General features: G+C 39.1%; 1 protein-coding gene across 6 annotated transcripts; it reads left to right on the top strand.

Moving 5' to 3' along the window:
- The first annotated feature begins 640 nt into the window (after positions 1-640).
- On the top strand, positions 641-25,542 carry LOC123755901 (ninjurin-2). 6 transcript variants are annotated; one of them, XM_045738839.2, is made up of 5 exons: positions 641-665; positions 12,689-12,778; positions 14,066-14,255; positions 15,417-15,605; positions 16,683-25,542. In XM_045738839.2, exons 2-5 carry the CDS (start codon positions 12,696-12,698, stop codon positions 16,914-16,916), a joined length of 696 nt encoding a protein of 231 aa, XP_045594795.1. In that variant the 5' UTR covers positions 641-665; positions 12,689-12,695; the 3' UTR covers positions 16,917-25,542. The 6 variants fall into 6 exon arrangements, with proteins under 6 accessions (XP_045594795.1, XP_045594794.1, XP_045594791.1 ...); XM_045738838.2 differs by lacking the exon at positions 641-665 and adding an exon at positions 9,006-9,024; XM_045738835.2 differs by lacking the exon at positions 641-665 and adding an exon at positions 9,008-9,143.
- Positions 25,543-26,359: the final 817 nt, after the last annotated feature.

Here is a 26,359-nt window from a genome sequence, read left to right as displayed (position 1 = left end):
CCCTTGTGCTATTTTCATGTACAAAATCCTGTTCCTAATTCACAGGATGGGTGTGGGGTTCACCTGCTTCCATCACCACCCACAGGATGGGTGTGGGGTTCACCTGCTTCCATCACCACCCACAGGATGGGTGTGGGGTTCACCTGCTTCCATCACCACCCACAGGATGGGTGTGGGGTACACCAGCTTCCATCACCACCCACAGGATGGGTGTGGGGTTCACCAGCTTCCATCACCACCCACAGGATGGGTGTGGGGTACACCTGCTTCTATCACCACCCACAGGATGGGTGTGGGATACACCAGCTTCCATCACAACTCACAGGATGGATATAGGATGCATCTTTCACCACCTACAATTTGGGTGTGGGGTGCATAATAATTAAGCTAAACTAAATCTTGACACACGCTACGTTGCAGCTGATTTTGTTGATGAACTCTGATTTACAATAAATAATCCTCTTGCGACTGACCAATGACGTCGTGGCGAGAACACCCCACACAGGAAACCAATGACCAAATCGGAAAATAATATAACAACAAAACATAATAAACACAAGGGCGGATGTTGGTAAACCCTGACTGAAGTTCTGAGCGCCACAGCCTGCTTCCCACACAGGAAATACAAACATTTGTACAGCAGACATTGGACGCTGGAGAGTGAGGTAAGTCGCTCAGTGCTTCAATGACATACTAGCTCCTTTGTGAAGTAGTTATGACAACCAGCGTGATGCCATAGCTGGTGGATGTAGTCTCGTCGTAGACCTACCTGCACAATAGCCAGTGATGTCGCTTCTTCTTCTTCTTGAGAGTAGGTGCAGTTTGCATGAAGGGTTTACCCTCTCGATGACTGCACCCGGACAGATGATGGGAGACGTGTTGACGCTGAGGAAGATAAGAATGTCAAAAGAGCTAGTCGCGTCGTGCCGTAGATAGAGGAGCGGTGACTAAAACAGAGGCGGACAGTAGAGGGAGATTTGCCGCACCTTAGGGCTGGATGTCGAGTTCATGGCGTCAGCTGATCCATGGCGAAGCGTTGTGTACATGACGTCCACTAATATTTTTCCGGGAACTTGTATATCGGAAAGCGCAAGTAGTACGCTTCCCAAATCATCAACGTGTCAAAGGACACCCGGCCATCAGGCGGCACCTTCGTCTGAGACATCTTATCCGGCACCCTATAAACAAACTCCTTCGCCCGCGACACCCAGACGGGAGACATCTCCCGTCCCGCAGGGTGCAGTCGCACCTCCACAGATCTCCAGTATCAGCTCTTGATACTGGTAATGGCTCAAAAGGGCCACCACTTACGAGCTATTCATGCCGTGCCACCTTTCGGGTGGCATAATCTTCATCAATCAATCAATCAATCGCGACACCCAGATAGTGGAAGGGCACCAAGGGATCGGAAGGACCCGGGCATCCCGTTAAGGGCCCAACACCTGACCTTCACGGGACACGACCACGGCAGCCGGGACAAGGCTTCCCCCAGACCGGAGCAACGAAGGAGGGGGAATTACCGCAGGGGATGCAGGCACGGCATCGACCCCACCACTGGGTACAGGAGGCGAGGCCCTCCCCCCCGGCGCACCACCAGGACGAGGTCCCGATCATCAGGGGCAACCCCCCCCCCCCCACTGCGGGGATCAACAGCAGGAGACGCAGGAGGGGGCACAGGTAGCAACTCGGGAGTCCCTCACAGCCCCGTCATCTACTATGGGGGACGCCAGAGCACCATACTCCCCCACCTCCTCCCAAGGCACACCACGAAGGGGAGACACACTTCGAGCCTGCCGCATCGAGACAGGCCGCACCACACCACTCCCACCAGGCCCCACCGCAGACATGGCCACCATCTTCACATCCACACGGTCCACACCCTCACCGTCCGAAAAGTCCACATCGCCCGCACTGTCCTGGGAAACAGTCTCAGAACACCGGCGTGCATGCTTCTGCAAAGGGATTAAAGCATCAGAACTACAGTTGCCGACACACACAGGCACGGCAGGCACCTTCCCCTGCCGAAGCATCCCTGCTAAAACAGCAGAACTCGCGTCCCCGGGAGTCGGTACCACATCCACAGGCGGGGGCGGGACATGAACCTCCACTGGAACATCCTGCACTACACGCAGCACAGGCGACGGCCCAACTCCCACACACAACGGCTCAACAACACCAGGGGGCCACAGCAGTCACCAGACGTGTCGCATAGGCCGTAGAACGCGCCTCAATAGGCGGAGCAGCAGACAGGCAATTAGGTGCCTCAGGCACAGTACTCGCTCCATCCTCAGTATCGTCCGAACGCAACAGGGGTGGAAAATCCTCCGCACGAAAAATATGCACCCTACTAGTTGCTCCCACGTTGCACGCTGCAGCCAGATGACCCTCGTGACCACACAACCCGTTCTCGCACTTGCTTATAGTCAATATTGGCTTATTTAATAAGTGCATATGTGACATACTAATTGATTGTGAATATTTTTGTTTACCTTGAAAAGCTTCATAGAAAACACCGACCTCACCTAACCTTCTTAGTATGTTAAGATAAGCATCTTATTGCTTCTTATTTACAATTATTACTTAACCTATCTACGGTATAGGTTAAGTAATAATTGTAATTACGAAGCAATAAGATGCTTATCTCAACATACTAAGAAGGTTAGGTGAGGTCGGTGTTTTCTATGAAGCTTTTCAAGGTAAACAAAAATATTCACAATCAATTAGTATGTCACATATGCACTTATTAAATAAGCCAATATTGACTCTAAGCAAGTGCGAGAACAGGTTGGACCACACCTATAACAGGTGCGCGGTTGCCCCTGATACAGGCAGCGGAGCGTGTAACCCAACATGGACATCGACGACGGTACACTACACTTCAGCGACATCGTCAGGGTGAGGGAGCCGTCAAGCATACCAACACAGTGCCCGGCAAGGACCTTGTTCCAACGAACACTTAACACAGTCCCAAATCGTTCAAAACAGGAGGTTAAAAATTCGTCCTGAAATTCGAAAGGGGCACCATGTACCGCCACAGACGTCAAGGTGACACTAAGATTCATCACCTTAACAGAACCAGCAGTATCAGGGAGAGGGTAAACATGCCCCTCACACCGCCAACTCTCATACCAGGAACGGTTGAGGTACTTAAGGGTCAACTTGCGTGCCTGTCAAGATTTGCACTCAACACTGCAAATCAGACATATGACAGGGCTGATCTCATTGAAACTTGTAAAATACTGAACAATTTAGAAGATATTAATCTTGACAATTTCTTCAAAAGGTCAGATGTAACACAAACAAAGAACAATGGTTTCAAGCTCAACCAGCCACAATGTAAGACTGAAAACGTTTTTCACCCACAGGTTTAGTAACTCAAAGAACCGCTTACCCGCAGAAGCTGTAAATGTTAAAAAAAAAAACTATTAAATAGCGCTTCAATGACGACCTCTGTTTAAACCACATGTAAATGCTTCACCCACGTATTTCAAATAAGATAATTGCCAACAGAACCTAAACCGTAAATAAAACGCTATGCGTGCTAGTGGCTTTACAAGAATGTAAAACTTCAAGTCTTTGTACTCTCATAAACGCAATGTATCTTCTTGTACATTGATTTATGTACAAGAAATCTTATTTATTTATTTATAAATAAATAAATAGATAAGCACCTAACTTAACCTACGCCTAACTTTATATGAGTGTCAGATCACGGAGGAAGAATTGAAAGCATATACGCAAGGGTGAGTATATATTTAATATATAATAATATTAACTAATACATGTAGAATAAACCAATTTTTAATAGACAAAATGTTGAAATTGATGAATGTGTTCGGGGGAAAAGGGGGGGGGGGGTGATGGCCGCCGCTCTAACGAGCCTAGCCTAAGAACGGGTCGGACAGAGACGTTTTGGCACGTTTCCTTTTACCTGAGGTCTCTTTTCATCTTGTAATATATACGCAAGAGTGAGTATAAGGTACACAATAAACTACCACTCAAAGAATGAGTATGGAGCTCTTAATAAATTACCGCTCATAGGATGAGTATAGGCTTCCTAATAAATTGCCGCTCACAAGTTGAGTATAACATGCATAATAAACTACCACTCACAGGATGAGCATTGTGTACACAAACTAGCCACTGCTGGCGACATCAGTAAATAAAATAAGCATTTGACTCGTGGCAGAACTCATGATTGACAGGTGTCGGTGGGTGGGGCTGCCAGCTGGCGCCACCAGGGGACGCAGGTGGTGGTGTTGGTCTACCATGAGGTAATGTTGGTGGTGGTGGGCGTATAGCAAGATGTTGTTTGGTTCATTTATTATACACCCCATATCCATCCTGTGTTTGATAGTTTACCATTTACCCTTCTTGTGAGTGGTACTTTACCATATATTCATCCTGTGTGTGTGGTAGTGGCTTAATATACCCATCCTGTGTTCGATAGTAAACGTATTCTATATCCATCCCGTGAGTGGTAGTTTACCCCATACCCATCTTGTTAGAGATAGTGGATCCTATATACCCATCTTGTAAGTAGTAGTGGACCCTAAACTCATCCTGTGAGTGGTAGTGGACTCTATACCCGTTCTTGGTGGTAATAGACCCTTTTCCTCATCCTCGGAGTGGTAACGGGCCGCATATACCAATCCTGTGAGTGTTAGTTTTTTTTTGTTTTTTTTACAGGGATATTCCTGCGCGGGCCCCTAAGCCTCTGGCTGGCCCACTAAGTGTTGCTTGTTTCTGTTTTACCTGGGCGGAGTATGAGTATTTATGACTCGTATAGTAGCTTCAGTAAGATTTTGTCCCATGTGTTTAACAACTTCTTCTGCTTTGTTGTAATCTTAATGGGTTTGTAATTCTGCACTGTGTTTGATAATGTTCCAGTGGTCTGTCGGGCATTTCTCCACAGTGCTGATCTTCCGGAATCTGTAAGCCTATTTCCCATACACATGGGTATCCAAGCCTAATGCGATGTTAGTGTACTTCTGTTGCTCTACTGCTCCCTTTCATCAAACTAGGTGGTTAGTAGTTGATTGAATTCTTGTACCAACCCACAGATCCTGATATTGCAACTGCTGTGTTGTGGTCACTGTACATCTTTTGCATTGCTCTGTTTCTAATTACTTTTTTAATCTGTGATAGACTCTGTGGTATGTAAATGTCTACATTTCTTCTCTTAGTTGCAAGTTTTGCGGCTTCGTCTGCAGTGTCATTTCCTATTACTCCCACATGACTTGGCACCCAGTTGATAAGTACCTGACAGCCGTGACGTGAAATAGAAAGTGAAACAGGACGTGAAATGAAAAGTGAAACAGGACGTGAAATGGAAAGTGAAACGTGTGTTGAAGAAAGTAAGGAAGAACATGACGTATTGATGATAGTCAGGAAAATGAACTTTCTAGTAGTGTTAGCGGTGTTCAACCTTCTGTAGTGACAAATGTTGAAACAAAGGTTAAAGTAAAACGGTATAGAGAAATAAAAAAGAAAATAGATATGATATCTGTACTCACTGAATTGTGCGCCCCTTGAGGGACTTGAAATAGAGGGGGGGTTAGAAATAGCCTAAGCTACTTTACCCCTTTGAGATGTATCTTTTTTCTTGTCTTAATAAACATACTTGAACTTAAACTTGAATAAGGAGTGTAAATTATGTAGTATACCGCACGCCCACACCTTAGAACATCATGTATTAGAGTGTCAACTTATACCTATAGAAATACGGAAATAAGTAGTGAAGCACATCAAATTGTTTGGATGTGTAATAATGATATGATAGACAGTATACCTAGGAGCTACAAGAATTTTGCCCCAGGAGTGTAACACTTATATGCTGTGCTTACTATATTAACCTGCAATGTTAAATGGGATTCTTGTATTGTGATTTGTGTGCCTTGAGGGACGTGAAGAAGAGGGGGGTAGAAATAGCCTAAGCTACTCTATCCCTCTGAGATGTATTTTTTCTTGTCTCAATAAACATACTTGAACCCCCCAATATTCGCTTAGCTAAGCAAGTTACAGCATTGATGAGCTGTACGTGAGCTATAAGGTACTAATAATCCAGTGTAGCAATAATAATAGGATGAAGAAAACGAGAATAATAATTATAAAATATTCGTAAAATATAAATAAGAGCATATATTACTGTGGGTGTTTGTATATACAGGGATTCCATATTTACATATAAAGTGTATAAATACATTATGGCTTCCTGTCCCTGACACAATTAATTATTATTATTATTATTATTATTATTATTATTATTGTTATTATTATTATTAAATAAATCTATTAATATGTAAAGCGTTTCGAGCATAACTTAAAATAATTTAGTTAAATTATTTATTAGGCTTGAGGATACTAAAGGAGCAGTCAACTAACATATATGAGTTATTTATGAAATTTAGCAAATGATATACAATATATAAGTGATAACGATGAAAGACATAGACTACCTTATCATATAAGCTATAGTTTTCGACAGGGTACAGCTGGAATATTTAACATTTACAATAACAACAAAACACAAAATTGGCTTATTTTGGATGAGGAAATGTAAGTGAGATTTGTTACATCATGTTAATTAGACATAATTATAATTAATAATTATTTCTTAGTATCTATTTTTAAACTGCTTGAGAGACGTAGAGCTTTTAATCTACTTGGAAGGTCATTAAATCATCATTAAATTTTTGACCGTCCATTATTAAATTTGCAGATTACACTAATGTCTATGGTAAAGTAGGAAGTGGAAATGATACCGAAGCCTTGGAAGGAGAGCTACATGAGCTCTACAAATGGTCGGAAGACTGGCAAATACTATTTAATATCGAAAAATGCGAGACCTTGCGTGTGGGGCATAACAATACACATCACAACTACCAAATTAGATCGAGTTAAAAAAGGACCTTGGAGTCAGAATTCAATAATCTTTGAAAGTTGCATTATTGAGAGTTGCAGTAAAAAAAAAAACAAGCCCTAGGAATAGTCAAACGTACCTAGCTTTGACTTCGAGAAAAAGAAGGTTAGTTATTCAAGACCCTAGCTAATTGTGGGGCAACACAAACAAGGAAGAAGGGGGGGTAGAAATAGCCTAAGCTACTCTATCCCTTTGAGATGTTTTTTTTTTCTTGTCTCACTAAACATATTTGAACAAGGAACAACTGTACAACTGTTTCAAGCTCAACAACGGGCCACAGTGTAGGACTGAGTTGAGAACAGGAGATGCGTTTTCACACACAGGGTTATTAACCCATAGAACTTCTTACCCGTCGAAGCCGTAAATGCCAAAACGCTGTTCACTTTTAAAGTACAGCTGGATAAGATCATTAAGGCAAATAGGGGGGTACCTTCGACAAGCCGCCGGCTTCCTGTCCTCGTCGAGGCCACTAGTGTTAGTGGCTCTCAGGTAAACTGTATAAATCTCTCCATCACTTGGATTATTGATTCCAAACATGGAGACCTCATTTTCAGGAAGACATATAGCCGCTGTGGAGAAAGTTCAACACAGGGGCAACAAAATTCATTCCAGAACTAAGTCAACTTTAAGTTAGCCAAAGGGCTAACAACACTGTAAACCAGACATGACGTCAGGGCTGACCTCATCGAAGCTTTTAGAAACATCGAACAATTTGGAGGATATTGATGCAGACTACTTCTTTTAAAGGTCAGATGTAACTCAAACAAGGATCAATAACGGTTTCAAGCTCAACAATAAAGCCAAAATGTAGGACAGGAAACAGGAGATGCTTTTTCACCCACAGGGTTATAACTGTTTCACCCACAGGGTTGTACCTGAAAACATTTCTTTTAATTTTGCTAGATATTACCTTCTTAAAATTATGTGTTAGATTAAGGATCTGCCCGAAACGCTATGCGTGCTAGTGGTTGTACAAGAAAGTAAAATTTCAATGCTCTGTACTCTCATAAACCCAATGTATCTTCTTGTATACAAATAAATAAATAAAAATAAAATCCATGGAACTGCCTACCCACCGAAGCCGTAAATGTCAAAAACACTGTTGCAATTCAAGATCAAGCTTGATAAAATCATCAGGACACATGTGGTGACCTTTGACAAGCCGCCGGCTTCCGGTTCTCATCTAGACCATTAGAGATAGTGGCCAGAAACACAGAAATTCTAAGCTTTCGTCTATATATTTAAAGGCATCTCCAAGATAATATAAAGAATGTGTTGATAATGTGGAGGAAAACTTGGAATATTTTTGTTATTCTTTGTGAGTTTTAAAAGTTCGTATGTACCATTTATTTATTGATTTATTTATTTATATACAAGAAGGTACATTGGGTTTGTAAGAATACATAGCATAGTATTTACAATCTTGTAAAGCCACTTACGCGCAGCGTTTCGAGCAAAACCATTACCATTGTGGTTTTAATATTTATATATGCATATGCCCAGTGTAATATGTGTATGGCATAGTGCAGCACGAAGTTTCCTAGTTTGCATGGCGCCGGCAGCCAACACTTGTGAACAAAAACTCGTCCCTTCCGAGAATATTATATTGCGTTGGCTGTCATTAGTCACGCACACGTTGCTTGGCTTTCTTGCCCCTTTAACTTATATATATTTATCATATTATGCAGACTTCATTTGAATAATTGCAAATATACCATTCTGCTGTCGTCGTTTTCATGCTCCTCATTCTGTTGTTTTAAGCATACAGCAGTTAGTATATGTAGTTAAAAAATAAATATGTCGTATGCATGATTGGGGGAGTGGTGGAGGGTTCCCAGGTTCAAAAAGGGCCAAAAGATGTGTCGTTCTACGTCATCGCTACTATTTTTAAACAAAAATTATCTTATTCTATTCAACCCTAACCTACCCTAACCTATTCTAACCTACCCTAACATAACGTACCCTAACCTAACATAACATGACGTAAATATAAGACTTTTTTGCATATAAATATAAGCTGTGCGAGGTGTGATATCGATGTGACGTCACTGGCTTGTTTACGGGACGCTTTTGGGATACTTGTGAGAGCACTTGAGTGTGAAGTGTGTAGCTGTGTGGTGTTCACCTCTCTCTCTGTCTCTCTCTGCTGCTCTCTCGCCCTTCCTCCTGCCACCACCTGGCTCCTGGAGATATATCTTAAGACACTCCTGAGATAACTGAAGTAATAGTGCTTGGGAGAGGCTGATAAGAGGTGGACAGTGTGATCTTGCGTCCGATGCTTGTTGACTAGTTTTGAAAAGTTTGGTGGAAAGAAAACGTTTGTTGGATAAAAGAAAGCATGGGAAAGTTATATGAGTGGTTCAGATAGTGTTATGATAGGGCTGGGATAGCCATACGACAAGATGGGATGACAAGATATCCTGGGCTGGTCAGCCATACAGTGGCCCCTACACTGGTCAGCCATGCAGTGACCCCTACACTGGTCAGCCATACGGTGACCCCTACACTGGTCAGCCATACGGTGGCCCCTACATTGGTCAGCCATACAGTGACCTCTACACTGGTCAGCCATACGGTGACCCCTACACTGGTCAGCCATACGGTGGCCCCTACATTGGTCAGCCATACGGTGGCCCCTACACTGGTCAGCCATACAGTGACGCCTACACTGGTCAGCCATATGGTGGCCCCTACACTGGTCAGCCATACAGTGGCCCCTACACTGGTCAGCCATACGGTGGCCCCTACACTGGTCAGCCATACGGTGGCCCCTACACTGGTCAGCCATACGGTGGCCCCTACACTGGTCAGCCATGCGGTGGCCCCTACACTGGTCAGCCATACGGTGGCAACTACACTGGTCAGCCATACGGTGGCAACTACACTGGTCAGCCATACGGTGGCCCCTACACTGGTCAGCCATACGGTGGCCCCTACACTGGTCAGTCATACGGAGACCCCTACACTGGTCAGCCATACGGTGACCCCTACACTGGTCAGCCATACGGTGACCCCTACACTGGTCAGCCATACGGTGACCCCTGTACTGGTCAGCCATATGGTGACCCCTACACTGGTCAGGTCAGCCATACGGTGACCCCTACACTGGTCAGCCATACGGTGGCCCCTACACTGGTCAGGTCAGCCATACAGTGACCCATACACTGGTCATGTCAGCCATTCAGTGACTCTTACACTGGTCATGTCAGCCATACAGTGACCCATACACTGGTCATGTCAGCCATACAGTGACCCATACACTGGTCAGGTCAGCTATACAGTGACCCCTATGCTGGTCATGTCAGCCATGCAATGACCCCTACACTGGTCTTGTCAGCCATACACTGGCCGTGAAAGCCATACAGTGACCCCTACACTGGCCATGTCAGCCATACAGTGACCCCCTACACTGGTTAGGCCAGCCATACAGTGACCCTTACACTGGTCATGTCAGCCATACAGTGACCCCTACACTGGTCAGCCATAGTGACCCCTACACTGGTCAGCCATACAGTGACCCCTATACTGGTCAGCCATACAGTGACCCCTACACTGGTCAGCCATAGTGACCCCTACACTGGTCAGCCATACAGTGACCCCTATACTGGTCAGCCATACAGTGACCCCTACACTGGTCAGCCATACAGTGACCCCTACACTGGTCAGCCATACAGTGACCCCTACACTGGTCAGCCGTACAGTGACCCTTACACTGGTCAGCCATACAGTGACCCCCTACGCTGGTTACATTACGTCACACGGCTCCCATATACCTCAACCAATCTTTACCAAATGTACATTAAGAATGTGTGAGGGTATCAGGTCAAATGGTAGTCAACATTTCTTTAGGTCAGATGAAGGTTGGGATCATTTATAGGTACAGTACTGTCAAAATCATTAAGGTCTTACGGGCTATTCATGCCCGTGCTACCTCTTGTGGCTTAATCTTCAACATCATTCAGGTTACTTATTTATTTATTTATTTATTTATTTATTTATTTATATACAAGAAGGTACATTGGGTTTATTAGAGTACATAGCATTAATGTTTTTACATTCTTGTAAACCCACTAGCACGCATAGCATTTCGGGCAGTTAAAGCGCATAGCGTTTTATGGACACTTCGTCCCTATAAAAGTTCACTTACTGATATTAAAACCTCTAGCCTAACAAAACCAATTCAGTCCAAATTTACATAACTTAACCTAACCTAGCATATTCGAACTGAACAATTAGAAAATAAGCTTTGTTGAAATGGCTGTCTACAACAATGTAATGTCATAAAGGAAATTTTGCACATACCGTAGTTTTTCAAATTCTGAAATCTTTATATTGTAAGATGTGGCTTTGTTAGGTAGGCCAAGTTATTGATGTTAATTGGTGAACTATTATGTATGAAGTGACCTGTATCCCATTTTGCGTATGTCAAGGTTATATGGGTCACTTCATATAAAAGATAAGTTTGTCAATGGATTTTGAAACCAACCCAATGAAGTCAAATAATATATATAATACACTGTATATATACAGTACAGCATATATATAATATATTTGGGTCCCGGTAGTACAGTCGGGTTCGTTCTCGACGTATAATCAAGAATTCCGGTTTCGTATCCCGGGCAGGACAGAAATGGTTGAGCCATTTCCTTTCACTTAATGCTTCTTTTCACCTAGCAGTAAGTAGGTACTCAGGAGCGAGTCAGCTTGCTGTGGGGTTGCATCCTAGGCTGGGTCAGTAATTAGACCATGGGGGGGGGGCACCTCTGTACTCAATATTTTATTTTTATTTTTTTTTATTCTGTACAAGAGTTCTTACATTCTTGTACAGTCACTAGCATGCATAGCATTTCAGGCAAGTCCTTAATCTTATGTTCCCCCTGACTACAACCCACCAAATCGTTTAACGAGGTACCCATTTTACTGTTGGATAAACAGAGGTTACACTTAAGGATTTGCGCCCAGTAAATCGTCCCTGGCCATTAATTTTTATTAATGCACATCTTCTTGAGGTTATCTTGAGATGATTTTGGGGCTTTAGTGTCCCCGCGGCCCGGTCCTCAACCAGGCCTCCACCCCCAGGAAGCAGCCCGTGACAGCTGACTAACTCCCAGATACCTATTTTACTGCTAGGTAACAGGGGGCATAGGGTGAAAGAAACTGCCCATTGTTTCTCGCCGGCGCCTGGGATGAAACCCAGGACCACAGGATCACAAGTCCAGCGTGCTGTCCGCTCAGCCGACCGGCTCCCTCGACCGGCCAGGATACGAACCCAGGCCAAAGCGCTCATGAATTGCCAGGCAAACGTCGTACCACTATGCCACAGGGACTGAAATAAGCCAAAAGTGTATAAATACACTCTAGCTTCCTGTCCCCCCAACACAATGAATTGAATTAAATAATTAAATATTTGAAAATGGCTATATGCAAAGCACTTGTGTACAATTTGATAGTTTCTCATCTATTTATTTTGCATCAGCCTGGGCTCCTTACACCACTCTGTTTATATCCTGAGATATATCAGCTCGAGTAGACAGTTTTTGATTGTCCTTGTGTGATAGGTCTCTATATACAGGTACTTCATTCACAGTTAAGGCTGTAGAGTAGTAAACTTGTATACTGTCAATATTTACATTTTTATATATTCATTCATTTCTACTGTATCACAATTTTGAAATTATTAGGGGAAACTAATAATAACTGTTATTACTATTATTGTTAGTTTCTTCAAAGCTATTATATTCTGTTAATTTTGGATGGTATTTGCAGCTGCTTAATGCCCAGAGATCTTCGGCGGCGTGGCAAAATGGAGCTGGCCCCACTTGCTGACTTAAGAGAGACTGATGCTGAAGATGTAGGGTAAGATTTCCATAGAGAACACATTATTGGCTGTGGTGTCTAGTGCCTATGTTCAGTTCCCCACAAGTTATGCAAAGATGCATTTATGGGGTATCTATTTGTTGGGCATGTCCCATCGGGAAATCTTATGGGGTCACCGTGTTATGTTTTGTGTCCAACAGTAGCATTAATTCCTCTTGTCACAGACTGGAAGCCAATACTTAGCTTCCTACAACATCCCTAGGATTGCATCCTTTCCCAGGATGCACTCCTGAACAGTTGGCTTACTACCAAATTCCTTTTTACTGCAAGAGGAACAGAAGCATCAAGGTGAAGGGAAATGTGCCCAATCATTTGTCCTACCTGGGAATTGAACCTGGGTCCCTTGGTTATTAATCGAGGCTATAGTACCCCCATATAGATGCATAATATTAGTTAGGTTCTGTATTTGTCCTGAGTCTGTTACATTGTGTGATACAATTCATTGTTTACAGTTCGTGTATGGTAACTACAGAAGTTAAATTATTTTTTTGTACCTCTTGGGCAGTTTAATCTCGGCCTTCAAATATTATTACAATATGCAGATAGAAAGTCACAATAGTGTGGCTGAAAATTAGACACCAACCCCACACATTTGAAAATGTAGGAAGTGTTATCGTTTTGGTCTGTCCTGAACTTAATAATGGTTTAGGATGGACTGAAATCCCATCACTTCCTCTATCATATGTATGGGATGGGCCTCTTATTTTTATAGATTAGACTAGATTTATTTTATAGACTAAGCAAAGATTGCAAAAGCAATCTTTGCTTAGTGTACTTTACTTTGCGATGGTTTCAGGGCTCAATGTTCCCCCCGACCCGGTCCTCAACCAGGCCTCCTCTATGATTCATAGTGTGTGCTATGATTCAAATGTAAGAAGTGTTATTGCAAGGTTTTTAAAAAAAAATCCTGATCAAGGTTCAGCTGTGGTACAAGATGGTGGTGTTTAAAATTCAGCTACCCTGAACAAAATGTTCCATGTAGCACGGGCTGTGGTGAGCCCATAGTGGACTTACCTGGCACAGGAGCAGGGCTGTAACTGTGTGTGGTACAAGAGTTACTGTCAGTGTATACAGTACACCAAATTGATCACAACCAAGTAATAAAGATGGTGATGCTGAGAAAATTATAGGTGTTAATATTTAATAACATTTTTTAGGCAGAAAGGGAGATTATCTAAAATTGGAAATGCCTTTGGTCTGAAGCATTGAGGATAAGCGACTTGACTGTACATTATATACAATACTGTACAGATAATATCTTTTCAGTAATGGGAATGCAAATCCAACACACAAACCAGAATCTGATACTGGAATTGATGATGGGTTTGGAACATCTCCAAGTCAGCCACCAACAACTGTACCACGAAGATCTCCATTTCCACACTCGCCCTCCCCAGTCCCAGGAAGTCATGGCTATATTCCGGTGGCTACAGACTTTCCAACTAATATCAAACCTGTATGTTTTATTCTTATGGCATGTTTTGCATCATATCTTTGTTGTTGTTTCAAGAAACACCGCCAGTACAGCGTTCTTGCATTCCTTCTTTAATGTGCAGTACAATATGTTAAAATTACTATGCAAAATTAAATTTTAGATAGTTTGCATAGATATTAGCTTGGAGCATTTAAGCTATAGTGGCTAGTGATAGGTACTTTACTAAATAAATCATAGAAAGCTTGTAGTTACAGTAGGAGAGCTACCTTTGTGATGACCAATCTTCCCTATAAGCTTTGTCATATTATGTTTTGAAGCTTTCACATGTCATATCACTATTATGGATGCTTAAAGTCATATTCATTTACATTTTAAATTGAAATATATATTATTGAAATTCTGTTGTGCCTAATAACATTTAATTACAGTAGTGTATATTTCAAGTTGTGGACTGATGCTGCACATAGTTTCATAAACTGGAATTAATATACACCCACATTTTCTTTTATTAGAGCCCATTATCAGGATGTAATGGGATGCAGATCAGGATAACAGAAATAACCTAAGCTACTCTTATCTTTTTGGGATGTATTTTATTATCTCGATAAACTTGAATGCAGATAAAAATCTGGTGTCTATTAAGGATAAAGTTTATTATTAAGTCATGTGTTTATTGAGGTGTTTTAATAAGTTAAGAATCTTCTGGGCCAGCTATGGCAGTCAGTCTGATGCCATGAGTGGCATTTACAGTCAGGTGACAGGTTAATTTACAGTTACAAGTAGTTATAAGATAATTTACAAGTAGCAGTCCCTGCCAAAGCAGCCAAAATAAACATTTTACTGTTTGTTTGCAATTGCCTTTGTACTTTGAGTTTGCATTCTGCTACTTCTAGGAGTATACCTATGTGATCTGACTACTCTCATAGGTCCTAGTGTTTTTGAGGGTGGTGGATGTGTTGGCCTGCAGGATGCTCCAAGCAACAGCATTTTAGTTCAAGCTATCATAAGATAAGTCTGTTTAGAGATACCTTTCTTTATCGATTTGTATTGTTTATCTGGTCTCACAATATTTAAATACCAGTAATTTAAACCATTTCCTTACAGTACTGTGCAATTTCTCTATTTCCTCACAAGACTGCAATTACTGTTAACTGGCTAACAATATATGTTATTTTCTGACAGGGAAAAAAACCACTAGATGTCAATTTGTATGCAACTAAGAAGACTGTGGCACAAGGCATGATGGATCTAGCTCTGCTCACAGCTAATGCTAACCAGCTACGTTATGTTCTGGAGGCTGGGAAATTTGGCAACCTTGGCCCTAATTACTACATCAGCATAACCTTCATCTCGCTTAGCATTGTGATGCAGGTATGTGAGAATTTATATTTTATAAATATTTTGAAGCATAAAATATATATTAAATGTTTCATGGACTTTGTGAAGTTTACCTTTCAAGCTAGAGTTGATTTGTCTATTTGAGATTAGGAAAATAAAATTCCAATTATGAGTATTGGTTGCAATTATAATACAATACGTATATAATTTGTCTTGAATGCTTATAGCCTGGTGTCAAGTTAAAATTAAAGTATGAGTATAATGAAAATTTGTCTGGAAGGCACAAATACAGTATACTGTACTAAAATATGCTCTGCATATATATATAATATATATAATAATAATGTCCCTTTTTAAAGCACAGTTTGGTCAAATAAGCAAGTGTGCATATACAGTACAGTACAGTACATGTAAGAACAAAATTAGTCTTGACTTGTATCTAGTGTCCAGAACAAGTAAGTTATTATTCAAAATGTATTGCATATTGTTGCATGCAATTGTTACTTTATATCTGTGTACATTAATTTTGTATTTGTGTACTTTTTATCACATATAATTTGTACTTCTGAGCAAATATTGAGGCTGTGAAATGAGATGGAACTTGCATCCTTGGACTCCTCGAGTACACACACACTACTGACTAAACCACAATGAAAAAAGTATCTCGTTCAGAAAGTTCTTCCTGATTTTCTTGGGGGTTTGGAAGGCACCATTTGATACCACAATCCAGTTTTTAAAAGGCTGTGTAGGTAATGATTATTCCCCAACTCTTGCCAAAGTGTGGTGAGTATCTCATAAAACTTGGATAGTATCATCGAAGGCACGATGTATCAGATCGTGCCTTCCAAACTTCAAGACTAAATCTGGTAGAACTTCTGGTCAAGATTATTTTATGCTCATCATGGTTGTCGGTGGTTGTGTTACTGGGTAGTCCAGAAGTGCGGGTTCAGACCCATAGCATAGCTTCTGTACTTATAAATACATGTTCTTGTGTTTTCATTGCATTTGTAAGTCTGTCATCTGTTTGTCTTGCATACTAGTAATGTATTTCATAATGTCTCGGGGGTATTAAATTACATGGTAGTTTCATGATTATCATCACGGTTGCAGCTTGTGATTGGTGTGGCTTTAATCTTCATGGGCAGATACAATGTGTCACACGAGGCCCATGCACAGAAAGCGGATGCCCTCAACAACTGGATAGTTCTTGGTGTCTTTATCATCACTGTGATCAATGTTTTCATATCAGCTTTTGCTATTGAACCCACGGAAGGCTATGACCCTGTTCTTTTGAAAGCTGCTATGATTACCGAGTCACCTGCTGCAGAGGTGATAGGTAATTAGAACTTGGGTAAGGAAGTAACAAGAGTTTTGACAAATACACCAGTATAAAATATTTTGTTGTATTTAATTCCATTTAGTGCAGTAAACACTGTTTTCAGATCAAATTCATGCATTACTGTATATTATTGTTCAATCACTTATTCACTAAATGGTAAGAATCTCACCATATCATTCATATATACAGTATACTGTAGATATATGTGTGTGTAAATCACAAAGAAATTAACACGTGATGAACAATGTGACAGTGTCAGACCACATTCAGTGTTTGTGTCAGACCACTTAAATACAAAAGTACTTAAGGAAATTCCTGTTTCAATCCTTCCTTCGTGGTCTGACACTCACATTTTTCATCACGTGTTAATTTTCGTGATTTACACACACATAATACAGTATGTATGTATGTAATCCAGATGATTTATAATGAACACATTTTTGTGTGCCTTTGTAAAAAGTTTTATTTTTAAATGTTAGCAAGCAGCTGTATAATTCACATTTCCACCATACAGTATTTATATGAGAACACTTAATCTTAAGTGCATAAACTTAATAATATTATTACTCAAAATTCACTTTGTTTTTCAAAGTTTGCTCCACTTATTTAGTGATATTTAATTCTTAATTATTTCATATATTTTTTCACATATGAATGAACATGATCACTTCTTTATCAGCCTAATTGCTCAGTTCAAAAATATTGAGAGCACAGATATTATTTATAATAATTTTATGTGTGTATAAAAGGGTATATTTTAACAAAAACTGAAGGTAGTTCACAGCCCTGAAATAGGTTTTCCGAGTACTACAAAACTTGGAGAACTAGTCACTCAGACATGATGTTATGTTCATTTCAATAGCATCCTAGAGAAAGTTTCTTCCCTTTGGCCCTCTACAACTATAATATTTATAAAGCCTTGTTCATTATGAAAACATTAATAATATATTATATAGAATAATGATGAATAATTAAAAAAGGACATAGAATGTATGAGTTACATTAGTGGGCAAAATTATTTCTTTTATTATGTTTTAAAATAGAAATGACTTACCAACAGTCTCTTGTGTATTACAATATCTTGAGAAAACATATACAGTACATATTGAGTCAATGGATTCAGTAAGAAAATTTAGCACTTTCGCTTGCCAGGCAAGCGAGTGCCAGATCACCCCAAGGTCTGCAGCGCATTCCACGGGAGCGCGCAGTTTTTTAATTTTGGTTTTCACTCTTTTTTTCAATTTTGTCATGTCAATTCTTGTCCTAGGTCTTGCATTTTGGTATCAATGTGTTCATAATAGAATTCCCTACAGGAGTATATGCATATAAAGTCCAAAAGTGCGATGTACCACCCCACAGCAAACAGAGAAAGTGGCATTGCATTACCCATGAGCGCTCAAGAGCAGTAAAATGTGTATACTCTTTTCAACTTTGTCACTTCAATTCTTGTCCTAGCTCTTTCATTTTGGTGTCAATGTGTTCGCAGTGAAGTTCCCTACAGGAGTACAGAACAATATATGCATATAATGTCCAAATCTACGGCGCGCCTCTCCCGCAGCCAAGCCGAAAGCAGGCCAAATTTGTTAATTTTTGATCCCATACTGCGTCATTAATGCACATTTGTCTACACCATACTACGTCATTATCGTGCGAAAATGCTAACACGTTTTATGCTAAGAAGTGTCTTGTCAGATGATTCTTAACAGTTACATCAATTCATTGATGTGTAACCAGGCATCTGAGTTATAGTGTTGAGAATTGGAAACAATTGTTTAAACATGTCACAGTAAAATTTGATATGGGTGATGAAAATATACTTTTAATTTTAGTTATGGTGAAATGCAGCTGTCCTAAGGGGATATACTGCATTGTTTACAATATTTGAAGTGAAAGTTAGGAAGATCATTGAAAGAATTGCATATTCAAAATTTGTCAAGCCAGGATGAGCTGTGCAAGAATTTAACGATTGTTAATGTTTTAAGTCAAGTAGATGAGCATACCAGTGACAAGCTGAATGAGCATATAATCTTCTATGATGCAGAAGAGATTTAAATATTTTCCAAGAATTCTTTTGTTGGTCTTCCCTTCATTCTTGTGTAGATTGGTGCATTAGTGTCTTGAAACCTCACAATGGATAGGTTCATAAATGCTTATAGTGCATTAGTGCTTGAAAAGTGACTAGACCTATCATATAAAAATAAGAGTCCATATGATGGGATTGAACCAGCAACCCTGGTTCAGTTAGCAGTGTGTGTGGCTGTGGAGTCCAGGGATGCCAGTTCGATCCCATTGTATGGCCTCTGTATTTTCTCAGACACATCATGTTGTTGTGATTTCATGATATAATGGTTCTCATTTACTTAGAAGGTGCTGTAAGACTATTATTTTACTATATGTACTATATCTTCATGCACTATATATTGTTTATACATATAACCATTTTACAGTATCATACATTTTTACCCTTGTGGCTATACAGTACTGTATAGATATTTAATTTCTATAAACATTCTCACATCTGTTAGCCTTGATATTTTTTTGTTTCCATTTAATTTCTGTATCATGTCCCCCCACCCCTCAAGTACTCTACTGCCATCTTGCAAGGTTCATGTACGTGGCACACCTAACTGTTGTTGTTCACCTGTGCTCTTTGGATATAACTACTTTCACTTGGCAAGTTCTGTTTATATGTTGACATCCTTAATTGACTGACTATCTCTTAAACAATTTATTCTCCCCGGCAATTCCTCTTCTAAGGGACAACTCGTCCGCCTTTGACAATGCGCCATGACAGGAAATCTACCTTCAACCCTATTTATATAGTCGTCTAACATTTGTTACTAATTTCTCATGCTTCACACTTTTACGCAATAAACCAACATTATTCCAGCATGCCTAAAGCATTGTAAAGTATTTTCTAAATTCACCTTACTTACCTACACATTGTGTCTGCTTGTACTCTGCCATCTTCCATCTTCTGTACAGTTGTTAATACCACATGAAATTTTAAGTACAATAAACCCCCCACATGTGAATTTTCAACATTTATTCGTATTTTAACAAGAAATGTATATATAAGCCTGTTTTATGGCATACATTAGAACATTTAATGATTTTGCTATTTACCTTTTTTGTGTATCAAGGATTTGTAGATTAGAGCACTTCAAATTCTTTAACATATCTGGGATTTTTGTCACGTGCAGTCAGCTTATTGCCTGTAAACATTCCTGTGGGTTTTTATGAACATTACATGTATTTGACTTTTGTGGCTAGTTCCAAGCTGGGGGGAAAAATAAGGAGAATGACATTTGATAGACTGAAACAAAGGAATCAATGAGAAGTGTTTAAATTACATATAAAGTGATACTTCACAATAAGATAGACTGTATAGGCATTAATTAAAAATGCAAATGCTTAGTGAGCTCTATCCATGTTTCATATTAAAATTATCTATCACACTCCTGTGATTACCTATTTACATTTTGATTTATGTATAACACAGCCATTGCCAAATGTAATATAATTTTTCCTTTAATCCTTTTCGGCTAATTAAGTCCTACATCGTAGTGTGCTTAAAAAGAGTAGAGTACTTGGCAATTCGACCAAAGGGGGCAGTTGCAGATAGTGATTGGAGCCTGTAAAGTGTTAAGTGTATTTAAACAAAAACAATTCTTAACACTTGATTAAACAACTTAAAGCTTGCTAATTACCTGGGAACAGCCAATCACAGCACACATTGTGCATACTAACTAACAACATATGAGTTAAAGAGACTGCATATGTGATTTGAATACTGTAGTATGACAGTTTTCAATCATGTACATTAAGTAAATGATTGAAAAAAAATGGGAAATTTTTAGTACAAATGAAATTGTGATAATATCTGTACAAGATTTCCACAAAATACAGTGATAACCTTTTACAACAATTTTCAAAGTACTGTACAAAAGATTTTTTCTTTTTGTATCTATGTAAAGGTTTATAGCGACAAGTGTATATAAATAATACTTAAGTCATATTATAGTAGTGTTCAGCATACAGTACTGGTAATAATGTAGAAATACCCACGCCCCCAGTACATAATATTTGTGTGAATATCTTTCCTTCCCCAGGCTTTCTGTGACCAGGCAATTCTTTGTTTTGCAGGCGATGAGTCACAATAACGTGGCTAAAGTATGCTGACCAGACCACACACTAGAAGGTGAAGAGACGACGACGTTTCGGTCCATCCTGGACCATTCTCAAGTCGATTGTCACACAATCGACTTGAGAATGGTCCAGGACGTCGTCGTCGTCTTTTCACCTTCTAGTGTGTGGTCTGGTCAACAATTTTTTGTTTTGTTTACGTATAACTTGTAACAGTTAAATACTTCTTGCACTTCAGAGTTTGACAAGGTCTATGGAAACAATTTTCCAAACATGTGAGGATTTACTGGAATTCATATCAACAGTTGCATTTCAGCTTTTATCTTGTTAGTTTTCACATTTCATTCTTAGTTGGAGTTGTAAGCATGATGTTTCACACATGTAAATTCTTACCCTGAGATCTGATTGCCACCTTCAATGCACCACTGTCCCCTATATTTTTCGCTGCTCTGCTCTTGCACAATATTTATCCAAATACAGTGTTAATTCCTGTGCCTCTTTTTATATCACACTGTGCAAAGCTCATTCACCAATTTCTGTACATAATTTATTTTAACAATGTTATCAATAGTACTAGGAAAAAGACTGGTCAACAGATACTGTTTTGTTTGTAGATACAGAATCTAAACAAATTTTGTACGAGTTGCATTGTACCTTGTTCCGTTGAATACAAGTGGAGCTCCCATGTCCTTTACAGCAAAAACAAATTAGTCTTGCTTCTATTTACTTTTGATATATTTACCCTTAATATTTGTACGAGTTGCATTGTACCTTGTTCCGATGAATATAAGTGGAGCTCCCATGTCCTTCATAACAAAAACAAATTAGTCTTGCTTCTGTTTACCTTTGATATTCCTACTCATTTAATATTTAAACTTTTCATCAAAGCAATTTACTACCCTGCAGTTTATAACCATATCGCTGATGAATAACAGATGTGTGCAGATTTTGTTGTAACTTAAGTATAGAATCTTTCCCACATTTTGTAGGGTCAGCCAGCCATGTCTTATCATAAGTGTCCCATAGAATTGTTTAATATCAGCTCCCTACTCGACTGTGATTTACTTTGATATTACATAATGTTAAACTATGCACAGGGTGTCATTAACACATTTTACCTTGATATTGATATTATTGGTAAACTTCATACTGTAGTATGTTATTAGTGCACTTTTTAATTTGAACACCGACATGTACTAAAGTTTTTGTTAATTTCATAACATTTTCATTTAAGATAAATGATAGTCCAAGTGTCATGTTCCACATGGGGTGAGTCATACCCAGTCCTTATTCAGTTATTTTTTCCTTAAGCTGTTAACTGGTTCATTATACAGTACTTGTTCTGAGTGAACCATAGTACAGTACATCACTTCTACATCTGTGGTAGGGATGGTTTTCTTGCCACTGATACTGGTGTTGGTACTATTTTACCTCATTTCCTTTTGTAACACAATTGTAACAAAACAAATTCATAATGTCATGTGCAGTAAGTCCTGATTTGATGTACTGTAGTAGCCAAAAATTGGCTAAAGACTTGTTAATATCACTGTGATCAAATATGTTTATATGAATATCTAATTTTTTAATTACTCATAAAGCATGGCAAACACATTACCAAAGAAAGATGACATTAATGTGAGCCACAGAATGTCAAATATTTTTTATAACAAGACTTACATAAAGAAAAAATGCATGCATAAAGAAAAGACTTGCATGCACAGCAAGAAAAACTTGTGTATTCTTGTATCAAAGGTTGACCAAGTTATTGTATTAGTTAAGTATACAGAAAGTAACATTGGACCTCATTGTGGGGTGCCCAGAAAAATAAAAAATGAATATCCTTCTGTATTGCATTTACAAAGATTAAATTTTTTTTATGATTCTGAACTTCAGAAGTTATGTGGAAAACAATTGAAATCTAGAGTTAGCAGAATTGGAACTAGGGACTGGGAGTGTCCAAGACCTGCTTCCAAACTGCAGATCCTCAACATTTACCCCAGTGATTCCTTGTTGAATGTCCTTATTTTCAAGGATGCTAGTCTTGCTTTCTGAATGTCCCATCACTTGGTCCGTGATAGAATGCTTGGGTTAACTGATGCCTTTGAAGTTGTTATTCTTCTGTCTATTTGCTCTTGTATTGGCATCCTGAGCATCATTTAAAACCTTTGGAATATCCTATGACAGTGACAAATAGTTTTTGTACTTTTGTGCCTTATTTTGATACTTACTTACCCAATGACAACACAGCAGTCTGTGTGTTCTTAGATACCCCCCAAATCCCATTTTGAACTATTCTTGCAGCCTACTCTAAATTTGAATAACGTTTCATATATGCACATCACTATACAATTAATGAGAAAATCAATTGGAGCAGTGAGATGACTCAAACCTGTGATCAAGGAAATCCCTGCACCACGACTTTAAATCTTTACCCCTCTGCACCACAACTTGGTTTAACTTATACAGTCTGGGACTGTATAACTTATAGGGGTAAGGTGCGTGACTAGGAGTTCCTTGATCACCGGTTCGAGTCACCTCATTGCTCCAGTTGATTTTCTCATTCATATATATATATATCAATTAGTGAGATTACTTTGTATAAAATTAATGTTGTATTTGCAATAAATTTTAATCATACAAGATATAAATGTACTCTAATATTGCCTAACTTCTAGAATTTAGTTGTGAATATGACAATAAATACCAGTAATTCAATTGGTCAGTAGATGTATATTGCTAACAATCTTGAAGACTTACATCTTATAGATCTTGGCTTTCTTTATTTATCCATGATATGTTGGATAAATAAACATATCTAAATAGTAATCATTATTGCCTATTTTGTTGCTTATCAGTCCAGAGGGGGGAAAAAATATTTGTCTGTTCCATATATCATGCACACTAAATGATCTCATGGAGAAAGATACATTTAGCAAGGGCGCCTGACAGCTGAGTGGACAGCGATTCGGATTCATAGTCCTAAGGTTCCAGGTTCGATCCCTGGTGCGAGGCGGAAACAAAAATGGGCAGAGTTTTGTTCACCCTGGTGCTCCTGTTCACCTAGCAGTAAATAGGTACCTGGGAGTTAGACAGCTGCTATGGGCTGCTTCCTAGGAACGTGTAACAAAAAGGAGGCCTGGTCGAGGACCGGGATGCTATGCTCCGAAATCATCTCAAGATAACCTCAAGATGCCTTCGATAAGTGTTCATGCATTTCTTTTATGGTAAGATAAAAAGCGAACAGTTGTCGTTGATATTGCTACCATTTGTGATAAATTTTACTCTAATACAGTTGTACTTGTACTGTATGTTTATATAGTTTATACTGTATTTACAGTGTAGGTAATATACATAGTATTGGTATCCAGTTAACAGTGTAACTGTTAACTGGATACAAAAAACTGAAACCTAGTTTCAAATTTCAAATATAGGAGAAATATTGTATAGTTGATATATCTGTATATTAGTATCTATTTTATAGTGTTCGTGATATAGAGAATATAGCAAATATCTATTATGTTATCTTTTTGTTACAAAATATTTTAAATATAATCATGAGTGCCTATGTGTTCTGAAATGTGCCTCTCATTCTTGACAATCATTGTGGTGCCTTAAATCTTATGTAAACATGTTTGTGCGTGAGTTGGATCATCTGATTTACCTGGGGTATTGGGGCCGTATGTTAGTTGTTAATAAACACTACAGTAGGCCTTTTCACTCATGCCAGTTCCATCTCTTGGTGACCCCCAAAAAATTGTGCAATGTTTTTGTTTATTTAAAACAATTTGCTTAGATAATTTATTTGTTTACAAACATTTTGTACTACAGTATATATATCAATATCCTGTATGTATACTTCCTGAATTATCTTCATTTATTCATAAAAGTTAGAGAATATTGTTCATCAGTTGATTTCATTTAACTAGATCATCAGAGATTCGAACTTGGGTTTCAAAAGTATGAGACACATCCTACTAATCAGACCATGGATGATCACAAGGGAAGGATCTTAAGTACCTAACTGGAACCCCAATTGAAACTTTAGACCTTCCCTGGAGTACCACTGAGGTATCTGAAAGTTTTTCACTCTTCTATCCTTGTCATATAAAATGCAATGCACAATAACATGCATAACATACTTTTGAGGTGCGGGTTGGAAGCTTCAGTGAATTAAATGTTATTTTCCACGCTATTGTGGAATGCATTTTATCAGTTGTTACTCTTGAGAATGAATATATGGAACTGTACTATGTCTCCCTCGCGGTCACTTGTCCCTCGATAGAATTCTAGGTGAATCGGATACTTTTGATATTGTTCGCCTTATGCATTTTTGTTCTCGTATTGGCATTCTTGGTGATATTTAGTGCCCTCTGATTATTTCGCACTTTGATGGTGCTACATAGCCTTCCCGGTTTGGTGCCTTCTTTTGATAATTACCTTACCTTACTGTACTATGTCTACAATTAAATAAAGTATGAAAAAATATGCAAGTTTTATAATGACTCCTTCTATCACTAACTTTATGCCTCCAAAAATTAGTCATGTACTGACTGTTAATTAAAGTACTGTATAAATATCAGTAATTACTGCCTTTCACGATTTAGAAAGCTGTAACAAAAATTTCTGGCCAAAGGGTAAATTTTATTGTAAACGATTATGTATATCATAGGTAATGAATATAAGAACTGAATTTATGATATTGATGTACATATACTTAATTTTATACAATATAGTACTTAAATGATTTATGAAAATAAAAGTAGTTTTACTGTATAGGGGCAGGTGTAAAATTTTGTCTAGAATTATGTCCCTTTCCCATGACTGCAACGTATGCTACAGATTTGGCCATGTTGCTTCTGTTTGTATAAGTACAGTGAACATTTGTCCTTTGTGATGTCTTGTGGGTGAGAGACATGAGTAATTTTATTCAGAAGAATACTAGTATGAATTTCAGTAACCTTTCTACGAATCAACATGGAACGGCATTGAAATTGTTACACAATTTATTATAACAGGCAAAGCGTTTGCCCAAAAACGTTTTTGTTTTTAGATTTTTATTAACTAGCTTAGCTATTCACAGCAATGTGCTGCTACTCTATTCTGTATGAAAGATTACACAGTGTAAATAAAAAACTAGTAGGTTCGTCCAATATTCCCATCTCACAAGACAGCCAGTCATACATGGAATCAGGAGAGAACATGAAATGTAAGGCTGATCTATTAGCCTCCACTAGCAAAATAAGAACATAAGAACAAAGGCAACTGCAGAAGGCCTATTGGCCCATACGAGGCAGCTCCTATT

The sequence above is a fragment of the Procambarus clarkii genome, chromosome 43 (assembly GCF_040958095.1).
Source record: "Procambarus clarkii isolate CNS0578487 chromosome 43, FALCON_Pclarkii_2.0, whole genome shotgun sequence".
Taxonomy (NCBI): domain Eukaryota; kingdom Metazoa; phylum Arthropoda; class Malacostraca; order Decapoda; family Cambaridae; genus Procambarus; species Procambarus clarkii.
The sequence above is the reverse complement of the archived record's forward strand: the minus strand, read 5'-3'. Positions and strand labels throughout refer to the sequence as shown.

Bases quoted from the DNA above. Each gene is read 5' to 3' on its own strand.
- LOC123755901 (XM_045738839.2), top strand. From the start codon at position 12,696: ATGCCCAGAGATCTTCGGCGGCGTGGCAAAATGGAGCTGGCCCCACTT. The intron at 12,779-14,065 runs GTAAGATTTCCA...ATATCTTTTCAG, and splicing joins ACTGATGCTGAAGATGTAGG to TAATGGGAATGCAAATCCAA. The intron at 14,256-15,416 runs GTATGTTTTATT...ATTTTCTGACAG, and splicing joins TTCCAACTAATATCAAACCT to GGAAAAAAACCACTAGATGT.